We start from the raw sequence: 13,483 nt of genomic DNA, 5'->3' as shown, positions 1-13,483 counted from the left end.
GGGCCCACGCTCGAGATCTATCTCTATCCACCATTTCATTCCTGTTGCTCGTATCAAACTCAAAATTTTTCGTAGAGACTCCCCGGAACCTGCTTTTGAAGTTGAACCGGTGTAGCCTTGTAAGCAGGTGACGTAAGCAGGGAAAATCCCGGCCGTTGACCCGCGCATCGCGCTCAGAGCACAAATTTCCCGGGACCAACATTACGAGTGCTATAACTCAAGAACCGCTCTTTGTATCCCTTTGAAAATTGTTCGAGGCGATAGCTGAGAGTTTTCTCTTCGACCTACATATTTCGATCTCTCCGAAAGACCGAGATTTGATCAAGTTACGATAATTTCAAAATGCCTACCCCATCGAACATCGGTGTTCGATCAATGTATAGGCCAGCCAATAAAGGGTTATGCACATAAGCCGCTTTCTTCATCAGGCTTCAATGCAAACCAGGCTTGTATCCAAACCATGCTTATAATGCACCACTGATATTTTTGACAGGCTTGTATGCACATCGGCCGATCCGGGCTTGCATAGAAGCCAGGCTTCTACGCGCGACACGCGTACATGCATGTAGATCTACCACTGACTATCGCATATCGCCGCGGCAGTTTTACTATGCACTGAGTCTGTACATAGCGCATGCACTCTTGACCTACCCGATCCGCGCTTGCATAGAAGCCAGGCTTCTACGCGCGACAGGCTTATGCATTGACCCGTTTGATTTTCAGGCTTCTATCCGCGATGTGCTTGTATGCTTGTATGCAAACCCGGCTTTTATCCGCGACTTTACGGTAAGTTACTTTCCCTGTCCATTTGTACTTTCGGAAATTTTTGGTATTTTTACGATCCGAAATGCTCTATAGTCACAGAACAAGAGCATCGTCTTCACTCAGTGACAGAAACAACAACAGCGAAACAGTGTCGACAATTGCACAATCCTTCCAATGTCATCTAAAACACATCGCTGGCGCAGCACTCCGTTCCTGCGGAGGAACAACTAGTCACTACTGCATGCTGCAGCAGGTATAGATTACTGACTTTGCTTGGATGTCGGAGTCCTCATCTTCTGAGGAGCTTGAACTCTACGTGTACGATTCGAAGTTTGTTGAAGAGTGTCATCACTCGGAACATCCTTTTCTCTTCTGCAAAAAACTTGTCCAAGGAATACTGACCGCACCCATCCTGAGCAGCAGTGAATGGCAGCGCCAATGGAGGTAAGTTTGGATCGTTTCGAAAGATCAAAAAGGAAACAACCACCCAATGTTGTCTACAGACAGTGTCCGTTTGTAAATCACGGACGTATACGGACGTGAACACCAGTACAGACTACTACCGGCACATGTATACATGCAGTATCGATCTACCGAACGCGCATGCAGTGCACTGAGTCTGTACTCCTTGACTCAGTGATAATGACTGCACTGACTGTGATCGGACGGACGTCCTTTAGTTAGTTTTGTGCACACATGATATTTTTCGATATTTCTCAGCACCACACTTTGCAAAATTTAGGGGGTTCCATGGAACCCCCGGAACCCCCCCCTGGATCCGCCACTGTGGCGTCGCCATCATGGCTGACACTGTGCCTGGTGCCTTTACTCGACAACGGAGCAGATGGTCTCTGTGCGGTTGCCGCATCCGCAACCGGCGTCACTGTCCGTGCTTGCGATGTCTCTACAGTTGGGCATCACATGTACTACTTTGCCAACAAAATTCCATTTCCGCTGACATCAGTCCCGTAGTGCAAGACACCCAGGAATGGTCTCTCGCTGATTGCGTCCCCTGTGCTCGCTCTCCCATCTGCCCCATTGTCTAGTGAAGCACCTGGCACAATGGAAACCATGGCGACTGGCAACATGCGACAGACATCAACGAAGTTAAGGCTGGAGCTCACGGGTTCGCTCTGGTCGTATGAACCATCACCAGCACAGTGGTGTGATTACGTGCATGGCTGTGCCGCCAGCAGCCAACCCAACACCAAAAGAATCTTTTATTCATAGTAGAGTCTTCCAGGTACGGGTACTGTTCTGGACTGCATGTGATCAGGTTTCCTTGAGCAGTGCTGCACGTGCATAAACACCACTCAACAGCCAAGCTGCTCAGAGTCATCGTGCATGCCATACCGTAATACCCAAAGAATAGCGGGAACACTGAACAGGTCATGTAGCCACCAACATTTGTCTTCACCCTGCAGACAGCTCACCATTCAGCACCACTGTGACCAGCACGACGGGCAGCACTGCAATCACCAGTCTTGCCACTGCCCCCACCGCTAACACCACCGGCACAACAAACTCCGCAGCAGCACATGGCAATCACCCAGAGAGGTTTTCGATGGCTCAAAAACTTGGCCAATGAGTCACTACGCAGTATCGAGAGTCGGATACAAACATGAACAGAACACACCTATGTTGGAATAAGCATCTGAGTAATCTAGATCAGTATGCAGCAGCACAGAAACAGCCACGGAGGAATTCGACCTGTTGTAGACAGGAGATTACTAGAGTGCAATAACAGACACGAACACGTTGAGAGAAAAGATGACAACAAAGATGGCAGACGAGGCCGTCCTCACACTTCTAATGCCCTCTTGTCAGCCATGTACTCATGACCTGGGCATCATGAACCGATAGAACTGGGCAAAACGGGGTAAAAACTAGTGCTGCACAGAGGGTACAAGAGCATATGTTTCCTTTAATAAAAATTCTTAAGCCTCGGCAATGGACCAGGCCTATACTTCAGAATAGGGTTGCTTTTGGACCATTCCTATAAAAAGATGAAGCAATTCGTTTTCTATTCTATAGTCAAGCAGCCTGGCAAAGGGCGAGAGAAGAATAAAAGCGAAGAGAAATTTAAATCGATGAAGGGTTGATTATAGTATTGACGGCTGATTGGTGAGGCGTTGGTAGTGCGGGAGTACATGTGACGCTGGTACCAGCAACGTGAACTGCAGAGACACAAGCACGGGCACCTCGGCCGCCAGCAGAGTCTTACGACTGAGCTTGAAACGCTCCACAAGCACCTGCACGACAATAATCAGAACAAGAAGAACACAACACCACAACCACCACACAAACCGGTGTTAGCACTGTGATACAAAACAATCTTGAGTGCCACCACATCACACGAGGTGAGGAGTTATGAGAGAGAGGGAGAGAGAGAGAGAGAGAGAGAGAGAGAGAGAGAGAGAGAGAGAGAGAGGGAGAGGGAGAGACACACACACAGAAAAAGTGAGAGGGGGGGGGGGGCACTTACATCGATAATAGACTTCACTTCACGTGTGGCATCGCTGAATTTTGCCGCCAGCAGCATACAAACAGCTGTTAGGGAGCGAGATTGCCAGAGAAAGGGAAAAAAACAAAGTTATTAGTAGGTGAGCGACACAACCATCATCGGTCAGCAGGAGAAAATAAACTTTTTAAACAACTTCAAAAGCAGAACACAAACATCCAATCTGCTGCAGCACACTACCAGCTACAGTACTGAATGCAGGCGTTGAACAACACAAACGAGCAATGTAACACTGTGGAACGCCAGGAAACGCAGAACCGTATCGCACTCACCAGCCAAGTATTTTCGATTCGTCTTGTTGATTTTACCCTGCAAAGCACGCACAGTAAGGAGAGACATAGAACGCCAGGACAAAATGGATCCAACCAACAGCAACTATGACATTTCACCTAGACTACGGGGGGGTTACCGTAAAACACAATTCTCATCAACATTGTATAATATAGTTGCCGAGAAAACTAAATCGAAATCGAAATAAAAAGTCTTCCAAAGCATGCACAGTGAATGGCCAGGCAGGCAAAGTATCCAATGACAAGCCACGTACTCGCTTTCTCATGGCAGGTAGAGAGAGAGAGAGAGAGAGAGAGAGAGAGAGAGAGAGAGAGAGAGAGAGAGAGAGAGAGAGAGAGAGCTACGAAGTAGACGGGCTTACCAGTAAAATCAACTTCTCAAAGTAAACGTAAGCCAGAGCGACAGCACCGACATCCAGGTTGAGCTGTGTGTGCACAAAGGTAACATGTAAGCTACGGTTACATGTACAGTTAGTCAGTTACACTCGGTGAAATCCCACCCAAAGTGCATGTTCGGCGCCCTCAACTTTCACGAGCCCTCAACGCCCTGAAAGCAGCACAAATGCGGCTGGACGTACAAGTAGTAAGCAGTGTGAGGGTCCTGTCTCAGGTACATGCCTAAAAATGGGGTACTATTGAAAATGGGGTACTAATAGTACCCCATTTTTGCGTTGAAAATTATTTTTGGCCCGTTTTTTTGCGGATGAAAAAAATGTTGGTTTGGGTCTTAGGACCCCATTTTATGGGTCCCGACCTTTTTTTTAGTGAAAAATATTTTTGGCCCTTTTTTTTTGCGTATAAAAATAATGTTGCGACTGTTATTTTGCACTCCCTTTTTTTTTTTTGGTCATCAGTCTAAATTATCTTGACATCATGACGATGCGGGCAAAATTTACCTTTTTTTTTGGATTATCTATTCAAGTATAAAAGGTGTGTGCTTGAATGATGATCCAGTCAGTTTCAAGTTGTGGTGCAGTGAAAATGGATTCTGAATTTCAGATCCTGTATGCTTATGTACGTTCAAAGAAGCAATGTGCGCTGGAGGAAAAGAAGAAGAAGAAGGAGGAGGAAAGTGACGGTGAAGAAGTGTGTTATCATCGTGAAGAACAAGTTGAGCATGCTGGTCATAGAGTTTGTTCTCAGTGTGGATTGGTAATGGCTGATATTTACATGCCCGAGGTAAAGTGGAGAGAGCGTTGTACTACCATAAAGACCTACACGGATTCCGATCGCATTGCAGGTGTGAATCGTCACCTTGTACATTTTCTCAACAAGATAGACTTCACGTTACCACATACACAGTTTCACCCTGTTCAAGAGGCATTGCAAGCGATGAAGAAGGCCAGTAGCTATAAAAGTATGAACTACGCAATAGTCTTATCCTGTATACTTCATGAGGATCATGATGCAGTGCGTACACTGCATTCTTCTTTACCGCGCAGTAATGTGTCATGGTTGAGAAGCAGTCGCATTACACAACCTCTTCCATCATGTTTTCCACTGTTCTTTCTTCTGCATCTCATGGAAAACATCAAGGGTCCTCTGTCCGCTAGACAGCTAAACACTCTGAAAGTTAATTTGTCCTTGATGTCACCTGCAGACCTTAGGCTGCAACCACACTAGGTACAAAATCACGTACAAACGGCATTACAGTAGAAATCGTCATGCCGACGCGTGCGAAATGCAAAATGCGCTTTGTAGGTTTTCAGCAACTGGCGCACCCCTGTAGAAAGCCACGTTTGTCGTTTTCGCGCTCCTTCTCCTGTGTACAACTTAAATTGTGTACCGGGTCATCGTACATAGCATCAGCACCAGCATTGTTTTTGAATTTCCCGGTCTTTTCCAGCGCATGGCACACGCTTTGGTACGACAACGTCACGTGCTGGTCGCGTGAAAACGTCATCTATGCAGACTGAAAAGTGTAGTGTGGTTGCGTACCGACTTGCACTGAGATATGCATGAAAATTTGTACTGTGATTTTTACGTAGTGTGGTTGCGGCCTTAGGCCCTCTTCAGACTAGGTACAAAACAGCCTATAAGTCACATTTACATAGAAGTTTCCAGGACAACAACAAGAATCTGGCGGGAAGCCTAAAAAGCTGCCCAATCCTTTCAGGCAGGGTGCCAACCCTTGTACAAGGCAACTTTCCTGCATTTATCGTACTTTCACCAGGCAGTTGTACGAACTTTGTACCCGGGTACGACTGTCCGCTGCTTTTACACATCCCAGGCCCCTTGCGCAATTTCGTAGGGTCAAAGGTTGCCTGTATATTGCATGTAAAATGTGTAGTCTGAATGCAGGCATGGAAAAATGTTGCCTTTTAGGTTTTATGTGATTTTGTACTGGATTATCTATGTACGTAGTCTGATGAGGGCCTTACCATGATGCATCTTCTAATAGATGCTTATTGTTGGCATGACTACAGTCTAGAATATTTAGTAAATCACGTGACCTCTCTACCACCTGATCTTGCTAACATACTCTATCAATTTAGCAAGACTGCAGTGCGTCATCAATGTTAGCAACACGTCACTGTGATGGAGATGTACCCTTTTGGGGAACCTGTCCAGACATGTCCAAGACATGTTCGGACATGTACGAGACATGTTCAGACAGGTCCGGTGCAAGTCGTGCTATGATTGGTTAAATCTTATCATCTGCTCATGGCGAGCTCTGATTGGATGAATCTTGAACAATTTCAGCGTGTTCTCCAAGGTCGTCACCTCCCATAGTATGTTATTTCAACCTCACGCCGCTCAAAAGGGTATAAATGGGCAAGCACAGTCCTCCATTCGATCACAACCACCTTTGTTGTTTCACTGCTCACTGAGCCTTCTCCCTCTCTCTCTTCTCGAGTGCTCGACTGATATCACGATGGCCACTAATGCTGTTGTTGCTGGTGAAGATGTTGTGGACTGTTTGGGTATTGACCCGTTCGCTATCAAGACGATAAAGAAGTCCGGTCTCTACAAGCGTCGTGCTAGCCGTAATCCGAATCTGGAGCCTCTGCCTAAGATCAAGATGCCATCTCCTCGTCCTACCATACTACCAGGTGTCGCCACCATTATTACGGATGGGGCAGCAGAGTGTGTTCAAGCAATGTACAGCAAGACCGCTCACGACTATCATGTTGCTCCTGACACCGATTTCTACTATACGCGCGGTGATTTACCGGGCATGCTTGTCAATGGCACGGTATGTGAAGGACGCTTTGGTCAACTTAAGCTGTACGTCCAGGCTTCACAAGGCGATGTCATTCAATTCTTCCTGAAGACCTCAACACCTTTGAGACGTGCCGTGAGATCTCCGCATATCAACAGGATACGGAGTAACATCTTCCCTGCAATGTACCAAGGGAAGAGTGCGACTGCAGTGTATCTCAAGCCAACCAAGGGTATGCCCAACTTCCCGATGAACGAAGAGTGTCAGGTCTATCTGCATCCTTCAACTATATCATTCAACAGGGAGAAGTGTGAATTCAAGGCGTGGCTTTCAGCCATCCCCCTGATGCTTGTGGACTCACGTTTTTGTGAAAGGGAACACGACACCGTGCAAGACCTCCCCGAGACTGAATTGGCTCGACTGGTGATCGCATTCCTCAAGAAGTGGAGGACTGCCGACAACGTGACTGCAGACATTGCGTTTGACACTGCGGTGGTGGCGGCAGCATCAGCGCCTCTCCCGGACACCCTACCGGACAATTCACTGGATTTGAACCTGTTCAGTGTTCAGAATATCATCCCACATTGATTGATCATTATATCCTAAACCTTTCATTTTAATGCTCTCTCTCTTGCTAACATATCATCGCTTCATTAGATTACCGCTAGCATGTATACACAGACACACACATGAGTATCATGAAGATTTATTTGAGAAATAAAATAATTTCCCCTTATAATTAGAACAGTGTGTCTGTGTGAAGATGGCGCACTGGGCTACGCATTTCCATAGGAGTGATGGGGATGAGGCCTCCCTCAAGCTCATGCAAAGCATGCGGAATGACATGCCGAGATGCAATCGGTTGTGGGGAACGATGACACCGAAAACACCTTGGTTCATGATGTGGAGAAACTGAAAGAGGTGAAAGCCGATAAGAGCCAAGTGGAAGATGTTGAAAGCAGATCTACGCGCTACACAGATCAAGCCATAGCAGCTGATGAGCTGCACGTGAAAACAGATGGATCCGTGACCATGGATGCTAACCTTGACATGAATCAGCACTCCATCTGTAATGTAACGTTAGACTATAGTAACTCTTTGTCATGTGCTGCTCCTGCTGGATGGGTGAGGAACGAAATCCAGCAAGCATCATCGAGATTGCAAAATGGTATGGACGCTGTGCGCAAGATGAAAGGACCTCGTGGTGATCGGGGATTGGGATGGCTTCGCGGAACGTGATTGACTTCGAAGAGTTATCGAGCGCGGACAGCGGTATGTTGATACACATTAAGAACGGCAAGACAGAGATGTTCACGTACTTCAATGCTCTACTACGAAATGAGCTTCAGACACTCATAACCACCAACGGTGAAAAGATGTCAGTTGGCAACTTCGTACGGCTCATCATGACGATTAATGACAACATATTTATTCGAAATGACTCAGGGAAGATATTCACAAGCCCAGCTGTGCGACTCCGTGTCCACGCCAGAAGACGATTCAACATTCAGATAAAGGTAGAGTTCGACGAGGAGTCTAATTCTTCTAACAGCGCCACGTCGGTCTATGCCCGGAAGAGGCCCAGAGAGGTGGATGATATCGACTCGGAATGAATGATAAAAATTCAAACGGTATGCTTCTCTCTCTCTCTCTCTCTCTCTCTCTCTCTCTCTCTCTCTCTCTCTCTCTCTCTCTCTCTCTCTCTCTCTCTCTCTCTCTCTCTCTCTCTCTCTCTACTACTACTATCAATATAGATCTGATGTCAATCGTAGGGTACATTGTTTCACATAGTATAGAATTCAATAATAATAATAATTTAGAAGTCAATCGTATGTTTCATTAGTGTTCACCTCGCTGGGTGGATAGGATTTTCTTTTTTTCTCATTTATTATAATGTATCTAGCTCCGTCGCAATATTTAGTATCTATCGCTGACAAATTATTACAAGATGTCTTCACAATAATATAATCGTGCTTCACTAAACTGCAATTTCAAAACAACTCGAACGTCTTACCTTGTGTCTGAGAGTTGTGCGACGCGCGGGTCTGCTTCTCCATGTCTGCTCGTTTCTCTAACTACCTATCTATACCTCGCTTCCAGAACGCAATAGCGTATCAATAACATAGTGAAGCAAATCAACTCTTCCTTTGAACTGCATGATTATTATGATGCTCGATAATAATAGCACCAACACAGCATCACACAAAACATTTTGCACGTGCATACACATTTATATAGTCTGAAAAAAGTTTGCCCGGCGCGAGGCATCGTCATCATGACGTTAGATAATCAGACTGAGGACCAAAAAGAGGTATAAAAATAACAAGGACAACATTACCTTTATACACAAAGAAATGGGGCCAAAAATAATTTTCACTAAAAAAAAGGTCGGGACCCATAAAATGGGGTCCTAAGACCCAAACCAACATTTTTTTCATCCGCAAAAAAACCGGGCCAAAAATAAATTTCAAAGCAAAAATGGGGTACTATTAGTACCCCATTTTTAGGCATGTACCTGAGACAGGACCCTCACACTGCTTACTACTCGTACACGTGTACACATGTCTTACAGTATTGGCTTGTTGTAACGCGTCACAGTATTGGCTTGTTGTAACGCGTCACAGTATTGGCTTGTTGTAACGCGTCACAGGATGAATGAAGCATTATGCTAAGCAGCATCTGTGCATCGTCCAATGCAGACATCAATCACACTCAGCCACTTACTCTGTCATCCCGCGAACAGTCCAGCATATTATTCTTCAAGCTGTGTTGGACAACAACAACAACAACACCAACACCACCAACAACAACACAGTACACATGCACAGACAAAAGAACAAGCAGTTGTTTTTTTTGTAACTCTGAGTTTCACGAACTGAATCGATCATCAGACGAAAATAGTTACTGACCCTGCCCTGAGAGTACTGGTATATACAGCTGTACCATGAATGTAGCAAGCCCAGTGTAACAATTACCATGTGATATGTAGCGCGATATGGAGTGTGTGAGAAAGTGCTAGTTATCTGTGCATTGCTACACAACATCATACACATGCACAATCATACATGTTTGACGACACGGAGTGATGGCAAAAAGTCATGATGGGATACCACCAATCAGCATTGAAAGTAGCTCGAATACACAGAACGAACATGAACCAATGTCAGTTTGCTGGTTTACCTTCGCAACTTGGTCAACGTTATCTGGATCAGCGGAAACTTCTCCTGGAACCTTTCGTTCACGGCTTTCTTGATTGCCGAGTCTCGGGCATATTCCAACAAGGACACCTACAGCACAGCATGAAGACAATCACGTGACTGCAGAATCAACTCACATTGCTGCCACATCACTACATCAACAACACATCAGGTCACTGCCTAGCCAGACCATCAGATGTACTGCGAGGTAAGAAACATCAGCTGCATAGCAAGCATGCCTAACAAAGCCTGGCTCATAGCAAACTGACAGTCCATACCATTACACGGTGAAGGCAATACTACGTGTGTACTAGTACTACAATGTAGCGGCCCAATCAAATCAGACAAAACCGCAACAGGAACTTACTGCATACGACTGCAGTGGCATGAAAGTGCAGTGTTTGCCGTGGCGCAAGTCCGGATCATCCAGCGAGTGCGGCTGATAATCGACAATGATGTTGATAGCTTCTTCTCTCAGCACGGCTATTGTCATTGCATCTACCGGACACATAACACAGCGAGAACGAGCACGGGAGTGAGAGAAGATGCCGAACACAAAGGAGAGTGGATAAAAACTATTTTTTTTTGAAGAAGTAAAGTTTGCACGTCCGTGTTACAACCGGTTATACAATTGCGTTGAGAAACACAACCAGCTTAGGAAGTTTAATATTAAAACCACTAAAAAGGACACAGAAATTATGATAACACACATCATGTCCTATACACAATTGCACCGTGTCCATAATGAACTCAAATTCACCAAGACATTCACGTGCAGGTGCATGACTGTGCAGCAACCATGGAGCGTACACCGTACAGGACTCACCTTCATTGTCCGGATTAGACGAGTAGAATTTCCGACAGTGCACCGGCATGACGAAATCGTCACATGCTGCCGGCTTGAGGACGAGAGAATCCAGCAATCGCTGGTAAGACACAACCTGGTTAACAACAAGCATCCAAACCAACACATAAGCAATGCATGAAATTGTCATGACTCATAGCAACACTAGCTAGCTGACCAGGGGCACCTCCATGTTGCCTGACCAGGACTCCACCACATACAGAGAGGGACCAGAAGACGATTGTATTGATGTTGGCTGAGCAGGCAAGGGCATAGCACCAAGAGAGAGAGAGAGAGAGAGAGAGAGAGAGAGAGAGAGAGAGAGAGAGAGAGAGAGAGAGAGAGAGAGAGAGAGAGAGAGAGAGAGAGAGAGAGAGAGAGAGAGAGAGAGAGAGAGAGAGAGAGAGAGACAGTAGACCGAGAGTAGACTTACCACTCCCTGGAAGTTCTCAAACACAGGCACATCTATAGACGCCAGGTCACCAGTGAGTCGATTGATTACACGTGTTGTATACTTCTCTGCACTGGACTCCAATGATCTGTGATATAGCATATGCACATGTATAAAAGAGACACATTGCTGGGATGCACATATACACATAAGGTAGTACACACAACCACGGCTTGAAGTACACCCGATACTGTCACACACACACACACACATACACACACACATACACACACACACACACACACACACACACACACACACACACACACGCACACATCGTACCTGTTCCGATCCGGGTCATATGGCTTGATGGAGTACATACAGAAGGGCAGCATGTCCCTTCCATGAAGAATAACCCTAATGGTGACCAGCACAATAGGACACACACACACACATCACAGGTAAACACACCACACATAACAGAGTCATCACACAAGAACAGCTAGAAAGACACTGTCCGCATATAATCACTGTTACGAGACGGCATGAAAAGTCAATGGTAGCCAATAGGGACCTTTCGCACAACGCGTACGGATACGAAACGAATGCTGATTCGTCGCCTGAGTTCAAGGATTTGTCAGAGTCCCTTATGAACGCTCGTTTTCACAAATGGAAGCCTCTTTCATTCGTGGATCGTTGTGATATACTAGAATATTATGTAGCAACTTGTTGACTGACGAAGCCAACCGTGAGCGTCTTGTTACCCTGTGTTCTGTAACTAGCATAACCAGCACACAACTCCCATACTGTTCACAGTTCAGTGTACCTACTGGAAGTCTACACATTTTCGGCCCATTCAAATTCCGGCCTCCCAGGGTTAAACACCCATTTCGGCCGCATCAACTTTTCGTCCTGTACTGCTGCCGCCTGTATACTCTGTCACACTGATCCTTGCAAAACAAAATTTCGGTCGCAAAAAAACATTTTTTGGCCAAACATGCCCAGGCCGAAAATAGCCGAAAATAAGTATGCGCCTAATATATGTTGACTTACAGTACATGCTCTAAAGAGGCATGTGCAAATCCAAACACAGCATGCCGGGGATCGCAATCAGCCCCATGATCTAAACCAAGACACAGTGCGAATGTAGTTAAGGCATACCTCGCGTCCAAAAGATTCGCCTCGGTTGCATTGCGCTCGTTGAAGAGCTGAATGCCGGGTGGAAGTTGACTTGCCTTTGAGCCATCACCTTGCCGAGAAAAAGCTAATGCCGAACTGACCTGCGATCGATTGCCTCCCTGCTTTTCCGGAGATGCGGTGCCTGGCCTCTTGAGTGGAGACTCCGACAATGACGCTGAACGTTTGCTATACGAGAGTCTCTGCTGCGCATGATGATTGTCAGCGGACAGCGGTGGCCGTGACGTGGACGCCTGGACGATTTCAATAGGCTTGCTGCGTGTCACCTCATGGCCTGTTGGCTTAGAAAGGTGTGCTTTGTTGGAGAGTGGGGCTGCTGAAGTTGGTGCTCCGTCTAGCTTGATACCGGTCAAGAAACTAAGAGCTGCTTGCTTCTTGGCAGCTCCTATAGGCTTTTGTAGTCTTGATTTGCCAGAGGCCATAAATTATTGCCGTGCTGCTGCTATTCATCTAGTAGATTGGGTAAGAAAGGAAAGTGTGGCTTGGCTGGAACTACCTGTCCTCTGGGTCGTGTCCAGGCGAGAGCTGATAACAGATGGGGCATACAGAACAATATGTTTCGTTCTTGCTATCCAAAATAGACTGATATTACTGCTATCTCAAAACTCTGGATATTGCCAAGCAGCTTCGATACTCAAAAGTTCGTCCTTTCAGTTGAATTAATTCAGTCTGAACAGAGAAGATTCAAGACTTGACCGAGGGGTTCTTCAGAAAAAAACTTGGAGATAGATTATTTCCGTTCGGCCAAGTCAGCGGCAATTCAAATTTACAATTCTCCCCGTCCAGCTGTCCTATCCTTTCGTCCACCGACTCTAGCTTGGGCAGTGTGTTCACGACTGGCAAGGCTCACTTTCTCTTCTCTTTTTCTTTTTTGCTTGGACTTTGACTGTGTTGAGTTGACCAGGTTGACTCGTACTAGATCTAGACTACACTCAGGAGATGTGGTGACGTAACCAATAGGCATTATGAATCGCGCATTATCATGCAATCATGCATTTCTAACGGCGTGAAAGCGCGCATATCGGATGCTGAGTCGCTAGCGCTAGCGCTGCCTGGCAAGTATTATGTGTTGTTGTGGCCTACTGACTCAAGTCACGTGCCAGCGTACCGGTAGA

At 46.1% G+C, this 13,483-nt stretch overlaps 1 protein-coding gene across 1 annotated transcript; it reads right to left on the bottom strand.

Annotated features, from left to right (window-relative positions):
- Positions 1-2,323: 2,323 nt before the first annotated feature.
- Positions 2,324-13,252, bottom strand: LOC135813869 (CDK5 and ABL1 enzyme substrate 2-like). The gene is made up of 11 exons (XM_065326892.1): positions 12,333-13,252; positions 11,514-11,588; positions 11,214-11,319; positions 10,763-10,877; positions 10,304-10,434; positions 9,920-10,026; positions 9,464-9,503; positions 3,939-4,001; positions 3,559-3,595; positions 3,251-3,315; positions 2,324-3,017 (listed from the first exon to the last, which is right to left on the bottom strand). The coding sequence occupies exons 1-11, from the start codon at positions 12,788-12,790 to the stop codon at positions 2,868-2,870; spliced, it is 1,347 nt and encodes a 448-aa protein (XP_065182964.1). The 5' UTR covers positions 12,791-13,252; the 3' UTR covers positions 2,324-2,867.
- Between the last annotated feature and the right edge of the window lie 231 nt (positions 13,253-13,483).

Source organism: Sycon ciliatum, chromosome 4 (assembly GCF_964019385.1).
Source record: "Sycon ciliatum chromosome 4, ocSycCili1.1, whole genome shotgun sequence".
NCBI lineage: Eukaryota > Metazoa > Porifera > Calcarea > Leucosolenida > Sycettidae > Sycon > Sycon ciliatum.
This window is presented reverse-complemented; position numbering and strand designations above follow the sequence as displayed.